Source organism: Mus pahari, chromosome 19, assembly GCF_900095145.1.
Source record: "Mus pahari chromosome 19, PAHARI_EIJ_v1.1, whole genome shotgun sequence".
NCBI lineage: Eukaryota > Metazoa > Chordata > Mammalia > Rodentia > Muridae > Mus > Mus pahari.
In genome coordinates this window covers 52,030,627-52,053,668 of record NC_034608.1, presented here as the reverse complement: position 1 = coordinate 52,053,668, position 23,042 = coordinate 52,030,627, and the positions used below count along the sequence as shown (strand labels likewise).

General features: G+C 40.2%; 1 protein-coding gene across 1 annotated transcript in view; it reads left to right on the top strand.

The window, feature by feature from the left end:
* The window catches only part of Tnks (tankyrase), a 146,873-nt gene that overhangs the window by 22,941 nt on the left and 100,890 nt on the right, over window positions 1-23,042 (top strand). The window contains exon 2 of the mRNA XM_021218747.2: window positions 1,883-2,107. Coding sequence (XP_021074406.1) covers window positions 1,883-2,107 — 225 coding nt within the window. The remainder of the gene's footprint in view (window positions 1-1,882; window positions 2,108-23,042) is intronic.

The window sequence follows — 23,042 nt, the reverse complement described above, 5'->3', positions numbered from 1 at the left end:
GTGCTCAGCTGTAAAAGACTTGTTTTTCAGCCTGTTTTTGTAAGCGGGCAGGTGATACATTTCTGGCTAGGAAAGCATAGGTAGGCGTACTTACATGAAGACACTTTCTGACTTACTAAACGTTCTGTGTCCAAGCCTTCCTTTCTTGTCTGAAAATCCTGTGTCCAGCTCAGAGTTGCAGCACCCTTACGAGCACAACCAGATAAGCAGAGTGGACAGACAGGCTTTCAGTGGCTTCTGACGCCATTGCTGAGTGAGTGTGAGCTAGGTGAGTCTCTGTAATGGTTTGGTGTGTCACTCGGAGTTGCCTGTGTTCCTCCCGATAAAGCGACCTTACATGTCCTCTGGGCCTCATCTTCGCATGTCTGCAGTTGACATTAGCAATGATAGACCACCGGATAGACCCTTCCTCAAATGCAAGACTGATGTCACCTCATCCATCATTGTCTTTTCCGTCCTAACAGGAACAAAGCAACAACCCTTCAAACTCCCCAGGAGCCTTGCTTCTCTTAACGGGAAGGGGGAAGGGTCGGGTTATGATGGTAGAGGGAGGGAGGAGTAGAACGGAGACTGTAGGACCTCTAACTACCACTGAGGATTAAGAACAGCAGACTGGACACATGGCCAGCACTCTATAGTTTTACTATTCTGATATAAATTGAGCTTCCCCTCCAACTTGAGGCATTGCCCAGGAGCAGTAGAATTCTGACTTTGTAATACATGTCTATGGAATCTTTTTTTTTTTTTTTTTTTTTTTTAAATTTTGGGAGACTTCCTTAGTACTTGGCTTTCCTGAAAATGAGTGGATTTCTATAGATAGCATGGAAGACACATTTTTTTGTTGTTCTATTTTTCACGTGGTCCTCATTTCTTTAGTGTATATGCATGAAATGGAGGAAGATCTGACTGTTTCATTACCCTTTAGTTTTATTTAACATGCCAGTTTCTAAGTTGATCAAGTAAGTAGTAGTGTGGAATTCGTGCCACACAGTCACAGAGTGGGGCAGGTCAGTAAGTGCTGACATGTACAGTTTCCGCCTTTCGTCCATTGCTCTGTAGCTCACAGTTTGTTGCAGCACGATTACATTCATGGTATCAGTGGCTGTTTCCTTTTCTCTTGATCTCACTAAATTCTCCTCAAGTTACACTTTGCCTAATGTTGTCTGTGGTTCCTGACTTCTGCCACAGTGTCACCTGTTTGGTCATTACCCTGCTTCAGGTCCTAGCCTGCTGTTCCCCTTCCTCCTTTTCTAGCCCCAAAATGTGACACTGGTTCACAGTCTGCTTCTGTATGTTTAGATGCGTCTAGTCTCACTTTACACCTTGTTTTCTCAGATTTGTAATCCCGGCACAGACAGCTTTATTGAACTACCTGTTGCACAGTTTGACATCGGTGCTCCCTAGTAGTACTCTGATACTTCAGATTCTGATATTTATAGAACTTAAATAGAAAATTTTTGTCAGCAGTTTTTAAGTATGAAGTACATGGAAGCTTATGAATGTCATTTTGTTACCTGTTGGGCAGAAGTCACCTCATTCACTTTCATTTCTGACACAGTGGCCTGCCACAGCAAGCCATTAAGAAATGGTTTCTGAGTCAGCCACTCAGTAGCAAGTAACATTGCCCTTTGGAAATGGAAAGGCCAGTTTGAACAAAGCTAATGTTTTTGCTTGTTTTGTTTAGCCTTTTTACTGTAGTAGAATTCTCTCATCCTCTCTCTCTCTCTCTCTCTCTCTCTCATATATATATATATATATATATATATATATATATATATATATATATAAAAAGTAAATGGTAGGGTATAGTACCTCAGCACATAGGTGTGGATCTCGTTAAGGATTTAACTTAACGTATAGAACATTTTGCTTCTTTCTGCAGGTTTTGGAAGGAAGGATGTTGTAGAACACTTGCTGCAGATGGGTGCTAACGTCCATGCCCGTGATGATGGGGGTCTCATCCCACTTCATAATGCCTGCTCTTTCGGCCATGCTGAGGTTGTGAGTCTGTTACTGTGTCAAGGTGCAGATCCGAATGCCAGAGATAACTGGAACTATACACCTCTGCATGAAGCTGCCATTAAAGGGAAAATTGATGTCTGTATTGGTGAGTACTAGTGCTGCATTATCGCTGCAATCTAAGTTTGCAGTCAGTTTTTTTTTTTTTTTTTTTTCTGAGACAGGGTTTCTCTGTATAGCCTTGGCTGTCCTGGAACTCACTCTTTAGACCAGGCTGGCCTCGAACTCAGAAATCCACCTGCCTCTGCCTCTGCCTCCCCAGTGCTGGGATTAAGGTTGTGTGCTACCACACCCAGCTTGCTGTCAGTTTTAACTTAAGGTTACTCTTGTGTGTTCACTGTGATGTAACTAGTGCTGCCTCAGCATAGGTAAAGGAGTATATGGCTAAGAGGAATTCTGTTCCCTTGAAGGGAAGTAGTGAGCTGAGTCCAAAGGTCATTAAGAATAAGATTCAAGGGGCTGGTGAGATGGCTCAGTAGGTAAGAGTACCCGACTGCTCTTCCGAAGGTCCGGAGTTCAAATCCCAGCAACCACATGGTGGCTCACAACCGGGCTCACAACCATCTGTAACAAGATCTGAAGTCCTCTTCTGGAGTGTCTGAAGACAGCTACAGTGCACTTAAATATAATCAATAAATAAATAAATAAATAAATAAATAAATAAATAAAATTGGCTCCCTCAGTGAGGCAACTCAGTGTCAGCCGCGTAGAAGACATAAATTCTGACTGTTCTCTTCACATGTAGTTAACTTAAGTCTAAACAGCTGCATTTAACTTGGCATCAGCGAGAGCCATACAAGTATAAATTCTACTGACTCAGATGACATATTTGGTTATTGTAGGTTGATTTAGAGAAAATCATCAAATATTTTGACAAATGTCTTTAATTTGCTAAAATTGAACACTGATCAGTTTGTAACTACTGGAAAGCCTTATGTATGTTTCAAATCCAGTAGTTCAAGTCTGACCTGTGCGTGCTTGTTTTTTTTTGCTTTGTTCAACTTGACACAAGCCTCCATCAGATTGGCCTATAGGCAATTCTGTGGGGACATTTTCTTGATTAATAATGTGTGAGAGGGCCCAGTCCCCTACGGGCAAAAGGCCATCCCTGGGCAGGCGGCTCTGGGATGTATGAGAAAACAGGCTTAGCCAGCAGTGGAGAGCAAGCTGTAAGTAGCGTTCCTCCATGGTCTCTGCTTCAGTTCTGCCTTGCATTCCTGCCTCGATTTCCCTTCGCGATGGACTGTAAAGTGAAATAAACCCTTTTCTCCCCAGGCTGCTTTCAATGTTTATGACAAAAGTAGAAAACAGACTAGGACTGAGAGAAAACAGATACAGAGAATTCAGCTTTCCAACCATTTTAAGATTTTGCCTTATTGCATTAACATTTCTACTTTGAAAGCTAATTAAACCGCTTAAAAGACAAATGTTTAGTCTCCCGTGGATCTCTTCTATTTCTTACCCTTCAGATGGTTGAAATGTGTTTAGCCCGTGGCAGACTTTGTATTCTTTCTGCATGATAGAATGGTGGCTCTGTCTCTGTGGGTATCAACATTTTATTGCAACATTTTCTTTATGCTAAACTATATAGCCCATTTTTAACATGTTCTGGTTAAAATTTCCCTTGGTAGTGTTACAACTATTCCCTCATAGCCTTTGTTGTGGTTTCCAGAAATTGTAGTTTTCTGTCAAGTTCTCTGCCATTATCCTTAGTCACTTGAGCAGTTTTGGCGTGACGCTTTGACTGTCCTTTTAGTGCCTTGCCACCTGTTAGGTTCAGATGAGTGTCTCCTTCCCTCCTGAGCTTTGCACTAACACAGCAGCGACCGATCAACCCATTTGTACAACTACCTGACAAACCTGACCTTAGCGCATCCTCTCTGACCTCTAAGGTCTGGCCTGCCTTTTCATATGTGATAGCTGTTGTTGAAACCCATAATTGTTTTTGTCTATGTAGCCCTTTAGCTTCTCTGTTGTCACCTCACCTGGCACTGCATGCACTGGGTTTTAGTCATTGGTCACAGAATTTCATGTTCTTTTCAGTTCCTAGTCTCCACTACAGTATTTTTCTATTTATACACCTCTGGATTTTTTTATTTTGTCAGTACTTTGATTTTTTTTTTTTAAGTTAGAATCCTTTCTCCATCTTAATCTCTGTACCAAAAATCAGATAATGAAATGTTTTCTTTAATGTTGGCTGTGTTGAAGATAATATAAATGGAGGCCTTATAACCTGTAAAGAGTGGGTCCCTGCAACCACCACTTCCTGTAGTCCTCAACAGGCTCTGCACGCAGCGCCGGCCCTCAGGTTAAGTTCTTGTGAATTGTAAAAGTTGAAAGGAGGGAAGGGTACCTTTGAAACTCATATCAAAATACAGCTACTGTTAAAGTATCTACTGCAATCAAGATGGACCTGTAGCCTGGCGTGGCGGTACTGACCTTTAATCTTAGCACTTGGGAGGCGGAGCCAGGGTGAAGCTAAAAAGTTCGAAGCCAGTCTGGTCTACATAGTGAGACTTTGCCTCAAAAAACTCTTCTCTATATTTACTTTTTTAACTTTTGGGAGCCTCTTAATATGCCTTTGAAAAAGTTCTGATAGCATATGTTATACTTCATGAACTCAAGCGTACTTAAATCCTGAAATATTTTTGTGACGCATAGCTGGACAAAATAGGAAACCTGTCCTTTTTCTTTCTTTTTTCTTTTTTTTTTTTGTCTGAGTCTGGTAGTTTTGAGGCTGGTGTATAAAGTTAATTAAAAAGCATTCACCTAGTTGATAGAATGCTACCCTACTTTAAAACGTGTTATGTCTCTGATTGTGAATAGCTAAGACAATTGACAAATCATAAGGGTAGAGCCAAATCACATGACTACTACCTAGGAAAGCATTGGGGCAGAAGCTAGGGTACAGGTTCTCATTTATATCCTTGACTCTCCAGTTTTCCACAGTCACCATGTTTTAATGATGTGCAGAAAGGAATAGTCTACAAAATTCTTCCTGTTCTTCACCACATTACCAATACATGATACTTGGAAGGGTAATAGCTATAGTACTTATTCAATAATAATAATACCTATTATTAATTACTAGTTCTACCATTATTAAAATGTAAAATTTAACTTCTATATGAGCTACTTTGGTTCCTCTGCCCTATTTTTCCCCCTCACCTGTCTACCCCCCACCTCTGCCCTTTTTTAATAAAGAAGTCATGTGAACAGTCTTTAATCTGTTCTTTTTTGCTGCTTTTTAGCTATCATAAAAGGAGAAAATATAGATAATTTTTGTAAAATTCTACTTTAAATGCTTGTAAAAATAAACGAACTGTTTACGATAGTAATGGGGTTTGCTCGAATGTTTATGCCATTCTTTTATGGTGTATAACAACCCAAGTATACTTTAGAAGTCAGCTTATTTTCTCTTTTTAAGGCTTGTTCATTTCTTCCAGTCCTTAGAATATAATCCCCGGAAAATGGAAATAAGTATTTATTGAACACATGCCATGTGAGTACAGGAGCTGTTTGGGGTCAGGTCAGCTTCGTTCCATTCCTGGCTTGGAGTGACTTTTCTGTCAGCCTGGCGCTCTGTTCTCAGGTGGTAGAATTCTGACCATATAGCTGTGCAGATATTAAAGACTCATTTGTAACAATCGATTTATTTCTTCAGTGCTAGTAGTGGCCTGGCTATGATGTTCCTACTAAAGCGCAGTTTATTTCCTTCTACTGTGTAGGGGTTTGGTTTTTGAGGTTTATCCTATACTTTCCTGTCATTTCAACTTGAGGTAAACTTTGGTCTGTATTAATTCCTTCATGTTTTTTATATATGTGCTGTCTATCCTTGTACCCCAAGAGTCTTAAGATCCCTCTTTAAAGAGCTGAGTGATCTGGGAAAGGTTAGCTTGCCGGTTCCATAGCAGTGTGTGTGTGTGTGTGTGTGTGTGTGTGTGAGTTCACCTGTGCGTGTGCGCACGCTTGATATGCACATTATGTGTTGTATATGTGAAGATCAGACAACAGCTTTGTAGAGTTTGTTCTCTGCATTTACATAGGTTCTCATGATCAAACTCAGGTCACCAGGCTTACATAGCAAGTGCCTTTACCTACTAGGCCACCTTGCCATCCTGAAATCAAAGAATTCTAAGAATGTAGGGGTGCATGGTTTTCTAACACATACAGGATTCTTACTGTCTTGAGACCAGAAGTTTTTTAAGCAAAATGAAAAATAACACCCTGTTTTAACCATAGCATAAGATCTAGAGAATAATGTGTGTGTGTGTCCCCGTCCGTCCGTCCGTCAGTCCGTCCATCTAGGATAGCTTTAAAAAAAATCAGATAAACACAAGCCTGCACACATACAACTCCTGTTCTAGGAAAATTAAATTTAGGAGACTTTAGGGCCAAAGACCTTAATCTGTTTCAAAGTAAAACATTCAAAAGCTGGAAAGTTGGCTTGCTGTGCAAGGATTAGGGCCTGACTTGAGATCCCCAGCCCCCCCCCCCCCCCATAGAGCTGGGTGTGGTAGCATACCTCTCTAATCCTACTGCTAGGGGCAGAAGTAAGAGTGTGTGTAAGTGTGCATATACACACAATCTCAGTAGATGAAGAATATGCTAGTAGTTTTGATGATCTGTGAGATATATCCCCAAAATGCAGACCAAAATATGAACATGTTAAGATGTGGAAATACTGAAGAATAAGGTAAATCTAGGAATGTTAATATTATTTTAAAAACTTACACGTTATGGGAGTTCCAGATGGAAAAGATATAAGAACTGATAAAGAAGTCAGTAATAAATAAATGATAATAAGAAAATGCATCTTAATGTTGAAAAAGCTTATTGAATCCCAGGCCAGATTGAGACCCACTGAGGATAAGTTGACTACACAGAGAAAAAAAAATAGGCAAAGAATTTTTTGTTTGTTTACACCATGAAGCCCTGAAGACAGTGGAATACGTTATGAAGACTTTTGGCAGACATGGATTCACCTGTAATCCTCTTGATAAAAAGCAGCTCCTTAGCTGTGAGTAAGAAAGGCTACCCAGTGTGTGTGATGGAATGCTTCATTTCTTAGTGCCTCAAACATGAACCTTTGGCTGTCCTGAAACTCATGTAGGCTAGATTAGCCTCAAACTTTAATCCCAAATACTGGGGTTAAAGACATGCTACCACCAGGAGTTTCTGGAACAAAGCTCCTGTTGCTTGCTTGCTTTCTTTGTTCATTCAAACAGTTGTTGGGTTTTCGTCCTGTGTGTAGAGCGCCACAGTTTGGCTGGTTTTCCAGACTCCATGGCATTTTGTCATAGTGCTTGAAATCAGAGACCTGGGTCTTTTTGTGAGTCACCTGTTTCAGGATTGAATTAGAGGTAAGAGCATCATCATACAGTTGTGGAATGACACAACTCAAGTAAAGCCCTTAGTATGCTGTGTATGGCTGAGTAGTGTAATATCCGGATAGGACCCGTTCCACAGGTTACGGCTCCCTCTACTTATTTGAAAATAACATAGTCTGATGTACTTTTCCTGTTGCATTATATGAGTTGTTTCAGATGTGTTTATATTTACTCAAGACCTATGTGGTCTAAGAAGAGATTAGGCAAAGTATATAAAGATAATAAACAAACTAGTAAAAACAATGAACTGTAATCCTCAGTTTTTTCTACCCCAAATTAGATCTTCAGTAAATTCTTTAACATGTAGTAGAATTTTTTGGTATTTTTTCCCATTAAAGTTTCCGTATTTATTTTTTCTCTCCCCCCACCCCACCCCCTTTTTGCTGTATAGAAAATAACTGGCATGCCTTAGCTTTGATCATTCCACCAGATAAGCTCAGATTTATTCAGCCAAATACACTATCAATTGCATTTACCATTCTATTTCTATTAGGACCCTTTATTCAGAAGAAAAGTTAAAAGTATTACAATTTAAAGTCTAGTTTATTTATGTGTTTTTTTTACACATGTGTGCACATGTATATTCATGAAATTCGGCAGCATAAGCGTAACAACTGGACTTGTTAGATTGTCAGTTGGTAATATATGGAATTGTCAGCAGTTGAGAAAATTTCACTCACAGAGTAATTGAGGACTGCTGACAGGACCATGAACTAGAATGGTACTATGATTGTAGGACCATTCCACACTTTGATTTTAACCTTAGGACTTTAAATAACTAAAATTCTCATTTAAAGAATACAATATACTAATCTAGTGGTACTACACCCAACAGGAATGTCAGTGAGTTTAAAGTAATTGAATTTGCATTTTACCAGACACATGTTTATATTCAAGTACAAACACATTCTACTGTCAGATAATTATGTGCCATTTCTTCAAGTAACCATCAGGATAAGCAGTTGAGTGTTGATTCTGATCATGTCTTGACTTTTGATTGTGGCTGCTTTTCTATAAAGAAGGGGCAACCAATCAACCAAGTGTGATAGTTCATGGCTGTAAATCTTGGGATCCTTGACAGGATCAGGAGCTCAAGGCCCCCTTGGATATGTAATAGAATTGAAGCTAGCCTGGGCTATTAGAGATTCTGTCGAACAAAATAAAACAAAAACAACAAGGGAGGGCATCCTGTAGTGAGGCTCTGCCTCCTTTGTGGTTCTTCTTTCTTCTACCCTCTCCATCCCTTTTCTTCCACTCTTTCAACTCTCTACACTAAATAGGAGAGGAAAAAGGATAGAGGGGTTGTCACATTATCATTGGACTGCTTCCTGCTGAGTAGGGGCATTGAGTTCCTCAGAGCAAGTTTGATCGTTGCTGTCAGGATATCTAATTTCTTCCTGTTTCTTCTTTCTTTGCACATGACTACTTAACAACGTCAACTAACATCCAATAACCCACCTTGCCTATTGGGGCCCTAGCACTTTTATACCCTCTGAAAAGTACCCAGAATTCCAAATGTCACACAACCGCAGAAACTATCTGCAGCTGGTAAAATCACGTCCCTGCTAGGGCATGAGGCAAATCATAGTCAGCTGCTGTGAACAGTCTGAAGCAGCTCCCATCCCACTAAAACGAAGACATATTCCCATAACATTTTTGTGTTTTTTTTTCAAAGAATCCAAAATTCTCACTACAGAAGCCGAACCTTTTTTGCTACATCTGAATTAAATCCTACAGTTGCCACTCTCAGATGGGAAGTTGAGATTGGCAGTTGGAATAAAAGGAGACACCAAGTTGGGCATTCCCTTTCATTACTCTCTTGTATCATCCTCCCATCTTGCTTCAGAGTCCTCCTCACAGTGAAGACTACCTTCGGCTTTCATGTTATATATAAAGTACATTTTAATCTGGAGTCTGTATCTGAGAATTTGTCTTTCTGAGTCTGGTTTATTTTGCTTATCATAATGTGTCCAGTTCCATCCATTTTCCTGCAGATTACATAATTTCATTCTCTATGGTTGACTAAAACTCCGTTGTGTGATTGTGCCATAGTTAACCATTCAGTTACTGACTGGCATCTAGACTGACTATTGGGAACCCTGCAATAAATGTGACTAGGCAAGTTTCTGTGTAACTCTGCCCTACAGTAATTTTCTTCTCTAGGTTTCTTGTAACTGTTTACACACACATCTGTTATCTAGAAAGATAAATTAGCTTTCCCTGTATAAATGATCATTATATAAATTGTCTGATAACTTCCATTGTTACCTTTTCTGTGGTGAAGTTCATACCCTGAATTGCTGACTTGTATCATTAAAAAAATATTCATTTTATTTTGGGACAGGACAATTTCCATCAACTTCTGAAATAGTCCTAAACATGCCATTTGCTACTACATATTTATGCTAAGCAACATTCTCAGCATTGATGATTATAAAATCAAAATACTGATCATCTCCAAAAGATGTAGTAAGTAGACTGTGTGTGTGTGTGTGTCTTCTTGACACAGGGGTCTCATAGTCCAGGCTGGCTGTGGACTACTAACCAGGGAGATGACCTTGAATTATTGATTTCGACCTCTCCCTCTCCAGTACTGGGTTACTGTGCACCACCAGGCAGAAACGTAAGCCATTATAGAACAGTCAGCAAGCACTTGAATCTCATTAGTATGCAAGTTTGCTTTCTTCTTTAATAAATGATAAGACTGTATGTACAATAATTATAGTCAGTGTCTTTGTAATTGTCTGTAATGTTGGACTTGTATATCTACTTTACATGCTTGTATAGCTGTGATCTTATTAACAGTTCTCAGGTGGCGTAGGGAAGCAAGCAGGACTCTAGAAGCACCGCCTTGCAGAGCATCGCGCTCATTAAGGTCTGAGTAGGCTTTAATCACGGTAGGCTAATGGCCTGCAAAGCTACAGCTTCTTAATGAGAGTCACAGCAGCTTCAACTATTGGACTACTACTCTAGGTCTCTTGATTTTAGTCTGTCACATTATCTGTGCATGTGTTATCCACAGTGAGTTACAAAGAACATTCACTTTCTTTTGCTTGCATACTCGGAAAAATGAGTTGAAAATTTAACAAAGCTTTGAGACTTATTTAGAATTTATTTTTTAGTTATGTGTCTCCCTGGGTATCTGTACTGGAGTACAGATACCCATGGAGACCGGAAGAGAGCATCAGGTTCCCTGGAGACAGTGATAGGCAGATGTGAACTGCCTGATGTGGGTCCTGGGACCTGGACTCAGGCTTTCTGGTAGAGCACTGAGTTCACCCCAGAGCCATTTCCAGCCCAGCTTTGGGAATTTTTCACATATACAGTGAACTTGGGTCTTTTTTAGTGTAACATTTTGGACAATACCGTAATTGCCATAATTCCATACAGTATCCTTAAAAAAGAGAACAATAAGGAATGGTAACATCATTTTCTCTTGTGACAGAATAACTGACTCTGAGCATCTTGCCTGCTGGTGTTCAAATGTTCTGAAGAAGATACGGATATTTATTTGTTGACCTGGTTAATTTGGTATTACTGTAGAAGGGTTCTAGATAATGGTGGTGATTATATTGTCTTTCTCTTTCATATATATATGTGAGATTATATATTTGTGTATATATATATACACAAATACAAATATTATATATATGTATATATATATATAATCTCACATATATATTTGTTCATTGTTATTAGAATTCATAGGAAAGCACTAGTTTAAATTCATATTAGTATCATAGGAAATAAAATGCTTAAGAGGAAAAGGAGGGACTAAAACATGTTTTTACAGTGATGTTGGTCTTTACCTAATCTTGAAATTTATCTGTTAAAAAGAATTACACGTTTCTGTTACTTTAGAATAGGCTGGCCATGATAGTTCACAGTAGTGTGTCAGTGAGCTCTGTGGCTTAAGACATTGTAGTATGACAATGGCCTTTGAGACAAGGGGCTCCCGTGCTGAGGTGATGCTGCATCGCTTAATGTCATGTGACCCGAAGCTCTGGACATTAGAGCTGCTTCCTCACTTCACCTGGGATTTCAAGCCAAGATTTCTATGCTCTAAACTAGAAAGCCAAGTATAACCCTTGTTTTATAGACTTCAAAAGACAGGGCTCCCTGTAGCAGTTGGCTTGCTTAGTCTGCCAGCCTTTTCAAGTTGGACAGGCGCTAGACTTTATCTCTAAGCAGGGCCCAGACTTAAAGCTGTGAGCCTCTGTGTGAGCTGTTTAATAGTTTGTTTTCAGATATGGTAGTATCAATAAGATTTTCTACAAAACATCCCACTGTCTGTCAAGACCTATATTTATTTTGTATCAAGGCCCAAATTTTCTAACTTTGTTTTGCTACCCTGTGGAGTCTCACTAGAGAGTGAGGGAGGGTACACACTTCCTGTTCATATTTGGCTCTCAGTTTTAACTGTGGTCTTTCAAAAGAATATTCATGAGTATGGGACTGGGAACAGCAGAAGGATGGAACCATGATGTTTTTCAGAATTATGATTTTAAGCATTTAATTGTTGATGGAATTATGAGGAGGAGGACATGGATGTAATAGGAGCAGGAGAGGTATTTAGGACAGATGTGAAAACTGGCCTTTAGAACTCACATAGGGGAAGAAAGCTTGGGCTGCAATTCTAGGGCAATCTTAGCTTATGGTCTTATAGATTGATAAGTAAGGTAGGTAAGAGATTTAGGGTACTGACTTTAGTATTAGTATGACATCTAGTTTATAGCTTAACCTGAGTTTATAGTATAAAGCCTGGGACACATAGTGACACCCTTTTAATCATACAACTTCATGCTAATTAATGTCTGGCCATAATACTGAAAGAGATGCATTTAATTCATTAAAACACACAGGAGAATGCGTCTATGCAAAGGTAGCCCTCCCCCCTCAGTTGAACCCAACTTTTGAGCATTGAGGTACAGGGGAAATGTTATAGACAGATATTTGTGTTGTAACACAAAGAAAGGTAAATAGTTACTAGGGTGAAATAGTTTACTGCATGTATGGTAGATATTAGCAAAATCTTGACATTGTGCTCATTTTTATATTAAAGATGTTTTTAGAGGCATAATTGAAACCCTGGAGTTTTGCATAATAGTTGCTTCATGACTATTTCACAATTTAAGGCTTGTTTCTAGGGTCTTGACATTATTTATTCTGGAATCTAAATTAGACGTATTTACATTTCATTTATTTAATATTTTACCTATAATGTTAGTCACTTGATGGGAAGAACTCTTTAATTTTTATGTTTTGTAGTGTTGTTTTTGCAAGCATAGATGAAGGTAATTTTCATCTGAGAAGAAATTTCACTACTCTATTTGTAATAATCATTAAAATATTTGTCATAAACACAAAAATAATAGACTGGTGTGTAAAGTAGAAGCCCTCATTTTATGACCCCGCTGACATCGCTTTTGAACTTGAGATGTGTTCTCAGTGTGAGTACTATTGAGATGCCTGCCTAGGTAGATCTTTCCATCTCCATTGTTCATATCGCCTTCTGCTTTCCTGGAACAAACCTTTTAGAGACAGACACTGAATCAAAATGGATTAAATTCTCTTTAGTGAGAATTTGGAATTAAGAGCTTGGTGATGCCAATGAATATATTTATTGTTTATGGGAAAAGAGGGGAGATAGCAAGATAGTGCAGTTTTAGGCAGTATGTTGGCTAATTTAATGCTAGGATCATTTTTGAGAAAGGAACCCAAATTGAGAAAATGCCTCCACACAGGTAGACCTGTAGAGCATTTTCCTAATTAGTGATTATTGTGGAGGCCCCGCTCATTGTGGGTGGGCTTACCTCTGAGCAGGTGGTCCTGGTTCTTTCTATCAGAGCCTGCAAGGAAGTCAGTAAGCCACAGACAGGAGCAAGCCAGTAAGCAACGGGCCTCCAAGATTCTGCGCTCTTTGAGCTTCTGCCTTGCCTTCTGTCAGTGCTCCACTGTTTCCTGGAAGTGTAAGCTGAAACAAACCCTTTCCACCCCAGCTTGCCCTGGTCATGGCAACATTACAGCGACAGTAGCTCTAGCTAGGACAGGCACACTTCTGCTTTTCTTTTTGACTAAGTCTCTGTTCTTTAAGAAGTCTTCTTAAAATACCTTGTATTCCTTGTAATAAAATAGCTTTGATAAGTTAGCACTCAAAGACAAAGTGATAGATTGTTAATAATTATTTTACTTTACTCTTTTACTATTTACTTGTGTTTTTAGGTTGTAAACTTAAGACTATTACAGTAGCTGGCATATAAAACTGTTTAGAGATGTGCTCCACTTTGTATCTGAGTGTTACAGGAGTTTCCATCCTGAAGAACATAGGAGAAGAGAGTCAGGACCAGTTCTTTCTTGTATCAGAGTGGGGGGACAGTTTTAGGTGTCACAGTCAGGAATTGCTACTGATTCATACTGGGACTAGGTCAGGGTTATTGTTAAACATCTTAGAAGGGGCAGGATACCACCCTACTGTTTAAAGTACCTCTGCCAGACAGGCCAGTCAAGTAGAAAGGAAGAGCCGACTACTTCAGCAAAGATCTAGGAAGCTGAAGACAGCAAGGTGAAAGATAAATTCAAGTGGTCAGCCCCTCCTGTCTCCTGTCTACTCACCAAAAAGGATGACCCTGAAAGAAAGAGCCAGATGACCAAATCAGGAGTTGAGCAGCCCAAAGAAGCAGTTGAGAGAGGAAGGCAGAAGGCTCCTGTCTCCCTTGAAGTGCAAGAGATGACAGCTCCCATTCTCCTGGTCTCAAGGGATCAGAAAGAATGTGCTTGACACTCAGCTTCACTGTAGTTCCTGTGTGTATCTGTGAGCCTAAGAAGATGCATGCAAAGTCAGCCACATAATGTCACCTTAGAGGCAGGCAGTGTCTGCTCCAGGCTACCAGTAGCTAGGAGGGGCCAAGTCTGTGTTCTGAGTAGCACTTGCCAATAGATACGGAAGGCTGCACGGTAAAGAGCTTCCAGTAGCCACATTTAAAAGATAGGTGAGATCAACTCACTGATAATTTTCATTAAACACAGTAAATACAAAGTACTACTTCTGTATTTAATGCGTATAAAACATTGTTGATACTTAACAGTTTTTTAAGCTAGAGTTCTAAAATATGTTTATAGTTAAAGTATATCAGTTAAACAAAATTTCCATGAGTTTGTGTGTACACACATACATATACATACATCATACATACATACACATACATTTTTTTATTTAACATAATACCATTGCTGTGTAATTTTGGCTGGCCTGATTATCATTGTGTAGCCTAGGTTAGCCTCAAACTCAATGATAATCCTCCAGCCTCAGCCCCCCAGGTTACCTTTGTTAGGGTCAACCTCATGGGATAGCATATCTCAAGAATATTAGGACATTATCTTATGAGTAAAAAGACCAAGCTAAAACACATCCATTACTTTAAAACTCTTCTCTGGAATCCCAACCTAATTCCCTATTCATTATATTAGAATATTTGTCCTTTCATTTCCATCTTGGAAGAGCTTTATAAGTGGGTCACATTAGGCTCTGCATTGTGCAGCGATGGTCTCAGGTTTTTCCGAAGGAAGTTAAGATGAAAGCAGCTTACTTTACTCAGTAAATGCCGATAATCACTCAGTACGGAAGACACCATTGAGCATCAAAGAAATGTTTATCTCATGTTCTCCAGAGAAGCTTGTGTATTAATGAACATGAGTATGTTGAGAGAACAGAGCTGATCACTCTTTTGGTCCTCAAAATACACAGCTTTTATCTCCCGTGACTAAGGAAATTAAATGAGGGGTCCCATCAAAAGGGCTTCGAGGCTACAGGCCCTTGCTGCCAAGCCTGACAACCCAAATTTGATCTCCAAAACCCATATGATAGAAAAGAGTTGCCCTTGGACTTCCACAAGTTCACACCACAGCATGTTCACAATCACAAAAACATACAAGACACAAAAATATGTAAAGACAAATGTTAAAAATTAATAAAAGCGAATGATTTACTTAGAAGTTGGAACAGTGATAATATTTTAAGGTAGGCTTACAAAAATTACTGAAATGTAGTTTGATTATGCTAGTTTGTAAAATTTGCATGGTTTTTGGTGTTGTCAGCTATGTGTAGTCATTGTTGTGAGGTCTGTGACAGTTTTGGCTTTTCAACATGAGTGGAGACTTCTTGACCATGTCTTCTACTAGTGATTCTATTAGTGCTGACACATTAGCTGTAAATATAGTTTGTGTCTGGTTTGGCGTTAGTTATAAGGCAGTTCACAGCGTGGTAGAACTTGATTCCACCCATGCCTCTTATGTTCATTTCTTTCCCTGTTGTGTTCCTGAAAATACCCTTTAAACTTTTTTCAGTTCAGTAATTTTACCATCAACTGTTTCTAATCTAGTTAAATGCTCAGAAGGTTTGAGTTCAGTATACATAAAAGCAACATTCAGTCTTAATGAAGTAAATTGAGTATTTTAAGTACATTTTTTTTCTTTTTGTATTGACATACCTGTTCACCTCTGAAATAACCACTATGATCAAAATAAACATTTGCACCACTCTAGGAAGTTTTAGTACCTTCTTTCCCTTGCTTCCCACCATCTCTAGTCAATAATTGATCTCTTTTCCCTTGAAATTATAAATTACTTTTCTGTTCCAGCATAATTTGTTGAATAGACTATTTTTCCACAAGTGAATTACTGTCTCAGTTACTGTTCTATTGCTGTGAAGAGACACCATGACCAAGGCAGTTTATAGAAGGAAGTATTTAGTTGGGAGCTTCAGAAGGTTAGTCGTTAGCATCACAGCAGGGAGTGTGAAGGTAGGCAGGCAGGCAGGCAGGTACACCAGGGCAGATGGCACTGGAGTAGTATGAGAGCTATTTCCTGATCTCCAGGCAGAGACAGAGGCAGAGAGAAGGGGAGGAACAGAGGTGAGGGGAGACAGAGATAGAGACAGAGACAGAGAGAAGGGGAGGAACAGAGGTGAGGGGAGACAGAGATAGAGACAGAGACAGACAAGACCTGGCAGTGGGCTTTTGTAACCTTAAAGCCTGCTACCAGTGACACCCATACTCCAACAAGGCTTCACCTCCTAATCCTTTTTAAATAGTTCCACTCCCTGGTGACTAAACATTAAATATATGAGCTTATGGAGGTTATTCTCATTCAAATCACTACAATCATTTTGTCCTTTGTTGAAAAATGGGTTGACTTAGTGTATATTTGTCTTTTTTTGGTGGGTGGGGTTGGAGGGATGGCTCAGTGGTTAAGAGACCTCTAAGAACTCAAGACCTCTAAGTTGCACTTAGAGGTCTTGAGTTCACTTCTCAGCACCCACACAGTGGCTCACAGCCAGCTGTAATGGGATCTGTTGCCTTCTTCTAGTGTGCATGAAGACAGAGCACTTGTGTACTCAAAATACATACATAAATAAATCTTTTAAAAAAAATTTTAAAGAAAAAGAAGGTAAAGAACTTTGACTTTGAAGCCACACCCTCCCTGCCTCTGACCTAGGGAATGGTGGTTACTCCTAGCTTAGGCGGCCTGCGAGGCCTTTGCTTCCCAGCTGTAGCAGCTGTGTTAATGAGGTCTGTAGACTTCGGTACTCTCTGAAGGTCAAGACCAGTTCAGCACTCCTCTCCTGGGATATATTCTAACCCGGAGCAGCTACACCATGCTTTAAGACTGGTGTCCTCAGGTACCCCAGGACTAGTTGACACCCAAGCTTCCTCATCCTGAGGTACAAGCCCCTCGTGATGTGGGGAGAAGGTTATTAAAAATTATTAATTTGGAGTGGGTTTAGGCTTTCCTTGCTGCTATTTTGCTCCATGAGATCTAGGGAAGAATTATTTCCCCCTGAATCATTAACTGGCTTCAGAACAGTGGTGTCTTCCATGCATCCTACTTAGAGTTCCCTTTGCCCTCCAGTTCCCGCCATTGATTTTTGAGCTGCCTCAGTAGCAACCACTTGAAGCTATATTTAATTTTTGTTTTAAATCTCATTACTTTTCATTGTTTAGCACCTAAATGACTTAGCTGGCATTGCTCAAAATTGAAAATGCTTGTTGCTTAATTCTAATTTAAATTCAACATTATTATATACATTAGCAATGGTTACTTGAAATTTTATGTTTAGTAAATCAACTCTTGATAGGTAAAAAAAAAAACCCTACCATAATAGTAACACTTAATCTCCCTATTAGCTTCACTGTTTTGTGCTCTGGTAAATAAAGCATATTTTGAATGAAAATACTAAAACACTTTTAAGTTTTTGTACAGTTTTTAATGGTATAACTTATGCCATAATGGCGTATTTATGTTGAAGAAACTATCACTGTATAATCAAGGGAGCATTGTTGTATATTCTAGTTAAAGAGAAAAAACACGGCTTCTGTCACTTAGTAATCTTTCTTGTTTTGAGACAGTCTTACATAATTCAAGTTGACCTTAAGCTAACTAGCCAAGGGTGACCTTGAACTTCTGATCTCCTGTCTCTGCCTCCAGAGTGCTGGCATTACGGGCATGCCTTCACTGTGCTTGGTTTTGTATAGTGCTGGGAATCAAATCCAGGGCATTGTGCATGGTAGATATGCAGTCTACCAAATGAGCTACATTCTTCATTCCCCTCATTGCTTAAATGCCCTGTTTGTTAATGAGAGTTCTAAACTTGAAGAGTATTAGTTTAAATTTGGTTCTTTAGTATATATTTTGCTAAAGAATGAAAAATTTTGTTGCTTGGGTGAGGGGGGGGGGAGGGGGAAACCAACCAAACAACAGTGGCTAATGAGATGGTTCAGTGGGTAAAGACACTTGTCACCAGGCCTCAGGACCTGAATTTAATCCCTGGGATCCATATGTTGAAGTGATTGTCCTCTTACTTCTACATTGTGTACCCACCCCCAGTAAATGTAGAAAAAAGCTAAGGACTATTTCCATGTATTTAAAAAAAATAAAAATAAAAATAACTTTCCTTGGGTTGGAAAGATGGCTTAGAGGGCCAGGGTTCAGTTTCCGGCACCCACTTGGCAGCTCACGGCCATCTGTAATGTCTCAGGCAATCCAACCTTCTGGCCTCTGTGGGGCACTGAGTATACATAGCGCCCAAACTTACATGTAGGCAGAACATTCGTACATATTGTGGTGGTCTGAGTAGTTATGGTCTCTATAGACTCTTGTGTTTCAATACTTAGCCCATAGGGAGTGGCACTATTGGGAGGTGGGCCATGTTGGAGGAATTGTGTCACTCTGGGGCAGGCTTTGAGGTCTTCTGTGCTCGAGCTAGCATGCCTAGTGTGGCACACAGTTCTTTCTGTTGCCCGGGGATACATATGTAGCACTTTAAGCTCCTTCTGCATCATGTCTGCCTGGATGCTGCCATGCTTCCACAATGATGACAATGAACTGAACCTCTGAACCTGTAAGCAGTCCCAGTTATGTGTTTTTCTTTTTAAGAGTTGCCTTGGTCATGGTATCTCTTCACAGCAAGAAAATCCTAGCTAAGACACATAAAATAAAGATAACTATAAAAATCTAAAGGGTCCTATGTGATTCAGTTTTTGAAACTCAGTCTGGCATGTGAATATTTGCATCCCTGAGAATTAAGCTGTTTACAAATATTTGGGAACATGGAACATAGAGCCTCGGTTTTCCTTTCAGTGTCACCACAGCCAATCCTTGGAGACTCTAAACTCGCATAATTGTTGATATTTTTAATACTGTTAAATACTGTTATGCTTGCCCCTTAAACATCTTTCCCTCATTTATTTATTCCCTTTACATCCCAACTGCAGACCCCCATCCCACAACCCCATTTACCACCTCCTCTTCTCTTTAGAGATTTTTAAATTGTCTAATATTGCCTGTGGGTAATATAATGTATTCTGAAGTACTTTATGTTTTTCTAGTATTTGGCACACTGTGGGTTTGCATTAGGTTTAACTTTCTTTTTAATGTAAGAATAATGTAGGTGCCTAAATTTAATAGTTAAAAATGAAATGAGACAACATGGTTAAAGTTGTGTTTTCTGAATCTGAACAGATTTGGCTAAATAGAAATTGGGTAGAGAATTCACATATCATAGATCATATGGAATTCAATTGAGAATTTGGCCCTTTCTGTGTTATAACTATCATTTGTGTCAGCTGCTGTAGTTTTTCTAGCCTGCCTACTTGGAAAGGAGATAGGAAGATAAATGTCTATCAGTAGAAAAATCAGTAGACTGGGAAGAGTCCAGATGTAGTGGTTTAAGGTTGGCTCATATCTCAGTTGGTTAAAGATAGTAGAAGTTATTTATGACTCTTGAGGTTGAGGCAAGAGGATCATGTATTGGAGGCCAACTAGGTTATATATTGAGGCCATGTCTCAATAAATAAGTGAAATAAAGTAAGGACGTTTGAATGGCCATGGTACTCATTAATTTACATTCTGGGATATTCATATGTTCCTTTTTCCTCCTCATGCCGTTCTTTGTATCGTGTTTGCATATTCTGAGAGGCTTGTGGTGTTTGCATTGATCATACAGCATGAATTCCCAGTTACATTTTGTGCCAGTAGTTAAATTACCTCTGATGGTACTGAACTTGATACGTACATTTTGAGGCATCCGAGTTGACACCCCTGAAGTACCATGTGACATTCCTGATGTCTGCCACTGTCACCTTTGCTTGTTGTACATATCATTCTTGCCTTACTAGAATGTAGTGCCAAGAGTACCATGACACGCCCGCATGACTTTTATAGTCATGGCCTGCTCTGCTGTCTCCACTGTGTGTAGAAAGCATGTTTGCTATTCGAAGGCTGTTGAGGTTGTCCGTAGCTCAACTGCTGTGGTGAGGAGTGCTGCAGTGAAGCTCATGTGTAAGCAGCTGGGACGGAGCATAGATGACGCTCAGCACTGCAGCAGCAGCCGGGTGGCAGGCTGACCTTTAGATTCAGAGGAACTTGTCCTGAAGGGTCTGCATTTTAAACTCTGCTTTGATATTCTGAGTAGCTAGTAGGCAATGGTATTGTCAGACATGAAGCTTGGCCTCTGAACTCTGTTTTCTCCCTTCATTTACTCCTCTCTGCAGTGGGAAAGACAGGTTTAGACCCCTGTCACTTTAATGCAGATATCTTTACATCTAAAGTTCATGGAGTTAATGTTTTGTTTTACTTCTAATAAACTTGCTAAGTATTTCCTAATCCGAATTTTGCTAGCAGCAGTTGGTTCTTTCCTGTTGCAACATTGTTCTAGGTGATGTGCCTTTGTTCAGGTCACAGAGAGAGCTAGGAGTGACCACAAAATGTCTAAATGCCACACATTTCAGGCAGGACAGTTACTTTTGAGACCGCCTAAACCAGAATACAACTGGGAGTAAACAGCCACTTCTCTTTCAGAGTAGACCATTATAAGTACAGTCCTGTTCGAAGGATTGAGGATTTAACAGTCAGGCTTTCAATGCTTTGCCTCTATCACTTATTAAAAATTGCTGAATCAAAGTTCCCATTATGTAACTGTCATATCCTGCTAAGTAAAAATGTTTTCACCTCCATTTAAAGCAGGATCTGGTGTTCAGTCCCAAGTATGAATAACAGGCAGTGCTTTTCATGGTTGCTATTTCTTTGCACATGATCATTCAGCAACTAAGCCACCTTTCTTTGATTCTTGAGTCTGCTTTATGATTGAGATGCCTTATAAACCAGTTGGAAATTTCCAGGATGAACCAATGTGAAATTTCCTTCTGGAATTAAAAACAAAGTTTCTGCAAAAGCTGATCATTTTGATTGCATAGTCAAGGTTCTGAAGAGGAATTTACATATATACAGGGGATTTATTAGAGTGCCTTACAGACTTTGGTCCAACTAGTCCAACAGTGGCTGTCTCTCTATAGAAGGTCCCAAGAGTCATTCAGTTCATGAGGTTGAATGTCTCAACAGAAGATATATGAACTTGCCAGTGAGAATTGTACTTGTTCTCCTTGAGCAAAACCTTCTCTTCCATGTCCTTCCAGTGGGCTGGTACAAGAAGGTTGGCCCAGGTGGGTGTTCTGATCCTACCTCAAAGGATCCAGTTAACCAAGGATCCCTCACAAGTGTGCCCAGCTGCTTGCTTTTGAAGTTAATTCCAGATGTATTCAAGTTGACTGCCAATAATAGCCTTCAGGAAGATAAAGTAACAGTAACTTGATGTTGTGTTACTATTTTATTCTTTAACCCTTGAGTCACTTTACACTCAAAATAACATTGCTACATTCAGGAAGTAAATGATGCACAGCAGTCTCCTCTCCACCAGTATACACAGGACATGTGGTTAGACTCTTAGTGGATGCCCGAAACCTTCTGTATTGCTGCGTCCTTTATCTGTACTTTCCTGTACATATGTATACACAGAGGAGACTGTATCTAAGCAATTGGTACTGCAGTCAAATTTGTGCGTCTTGTCCCAGATTAGCAGTAGCATTTAGTCGTGGGAACGACTCTACTGTAGCAGAAGTGACTATAAGCAGCTCTAGGGATTTCTCTCCTGGATGTGCAGCAGCATGACTGCCGTGGGCTACTTTCCTCTTCCTCGGAGTTTCAGCGACAGACTTGTCCTCGCAGGGATGGGAACTCAGTTTTCTTAAGTTGAGAACTTCTGTCTTCTCATTTAAAGAAAGCATGCTATGCTAAGCTGCTTTTTGACATGTTTGAATCACAAACACGCATCATCTGGCCAGCAGCCAGCATCATTGTGCTTACTCTTTGAGACTATTCCTAAGTAAAACAAGATCAGCCCTGTGATGCTAGCTGAGATGACTGCTGAGCGAGTGGGGTGGGCAGCACATGCAAGTGAGTGCACTGGACAGAGTGCTGGCCGGTTCACCTCGTGGGTGGATGGAGCAGAGTACTCAGACTGGTGCACAGTGTGAACCTTACAGTTCATATTTTAGACTATGATTGGCTGAAGACAACTGAAACCATGGAGACCCGCAGCTGGTGGGAGGATGACCGCAGAAGCTCTGCAGATCTCTCTGTGTCTTCCCAAGTATGGCTTGTTTTAATACTGCAAGTGTGAAATTGCCCCAGATCTAAGGGGAGAGGTGTGAACGCTTACCTTCAGACAGCTATCCATTGTAGCAAAGCCATAGTCGTTTTTTGAGTGTTCCCACCCGCGGAAACACTCACTCCGGTCTAGGTTCGTCCTGAAAGGCGGAACTGTCCTAAAAGGCTGCGAAAGGAAAATGAAGCCAAGGCAGTGTTTACTGGTCAAGGCTCGAGGTTTAATAGCTGAACTCTGTTTAAATAACATGGAAAGATTCCCAGCCCCCTCCTCAGTCTTTGATGGTGCCGGTGGAGGTCCGATCGTAGGCGGGTCTAAGGATCAAGGCAGGGATGAATGTCTGTTGGCGTAGGCGGTCCAAGGATGCTGCATTCTGGGAGATCTGGGGGGTCCTCTCGGTAGGCGGTGGAGACACAGCAACTCTCTGGTGGGTCTCAGCGTCTGTAGGGGCTGGTGTTTTGAAGGAGAGTGATTAGTATAACAGCAGGGTAGGCTTGGCGGCAATGAGGAGCTGGGAGACCCCAACATCCCCCCCCCCCCCCCCGAGACAGGGTTTCTCTGTGTAGCCCTGGCTGTCCTGGAACTCACTCTGTAGACCAGGCTGGCCTCGAACTCAGAAATTCACCTGCCTCTGCCTC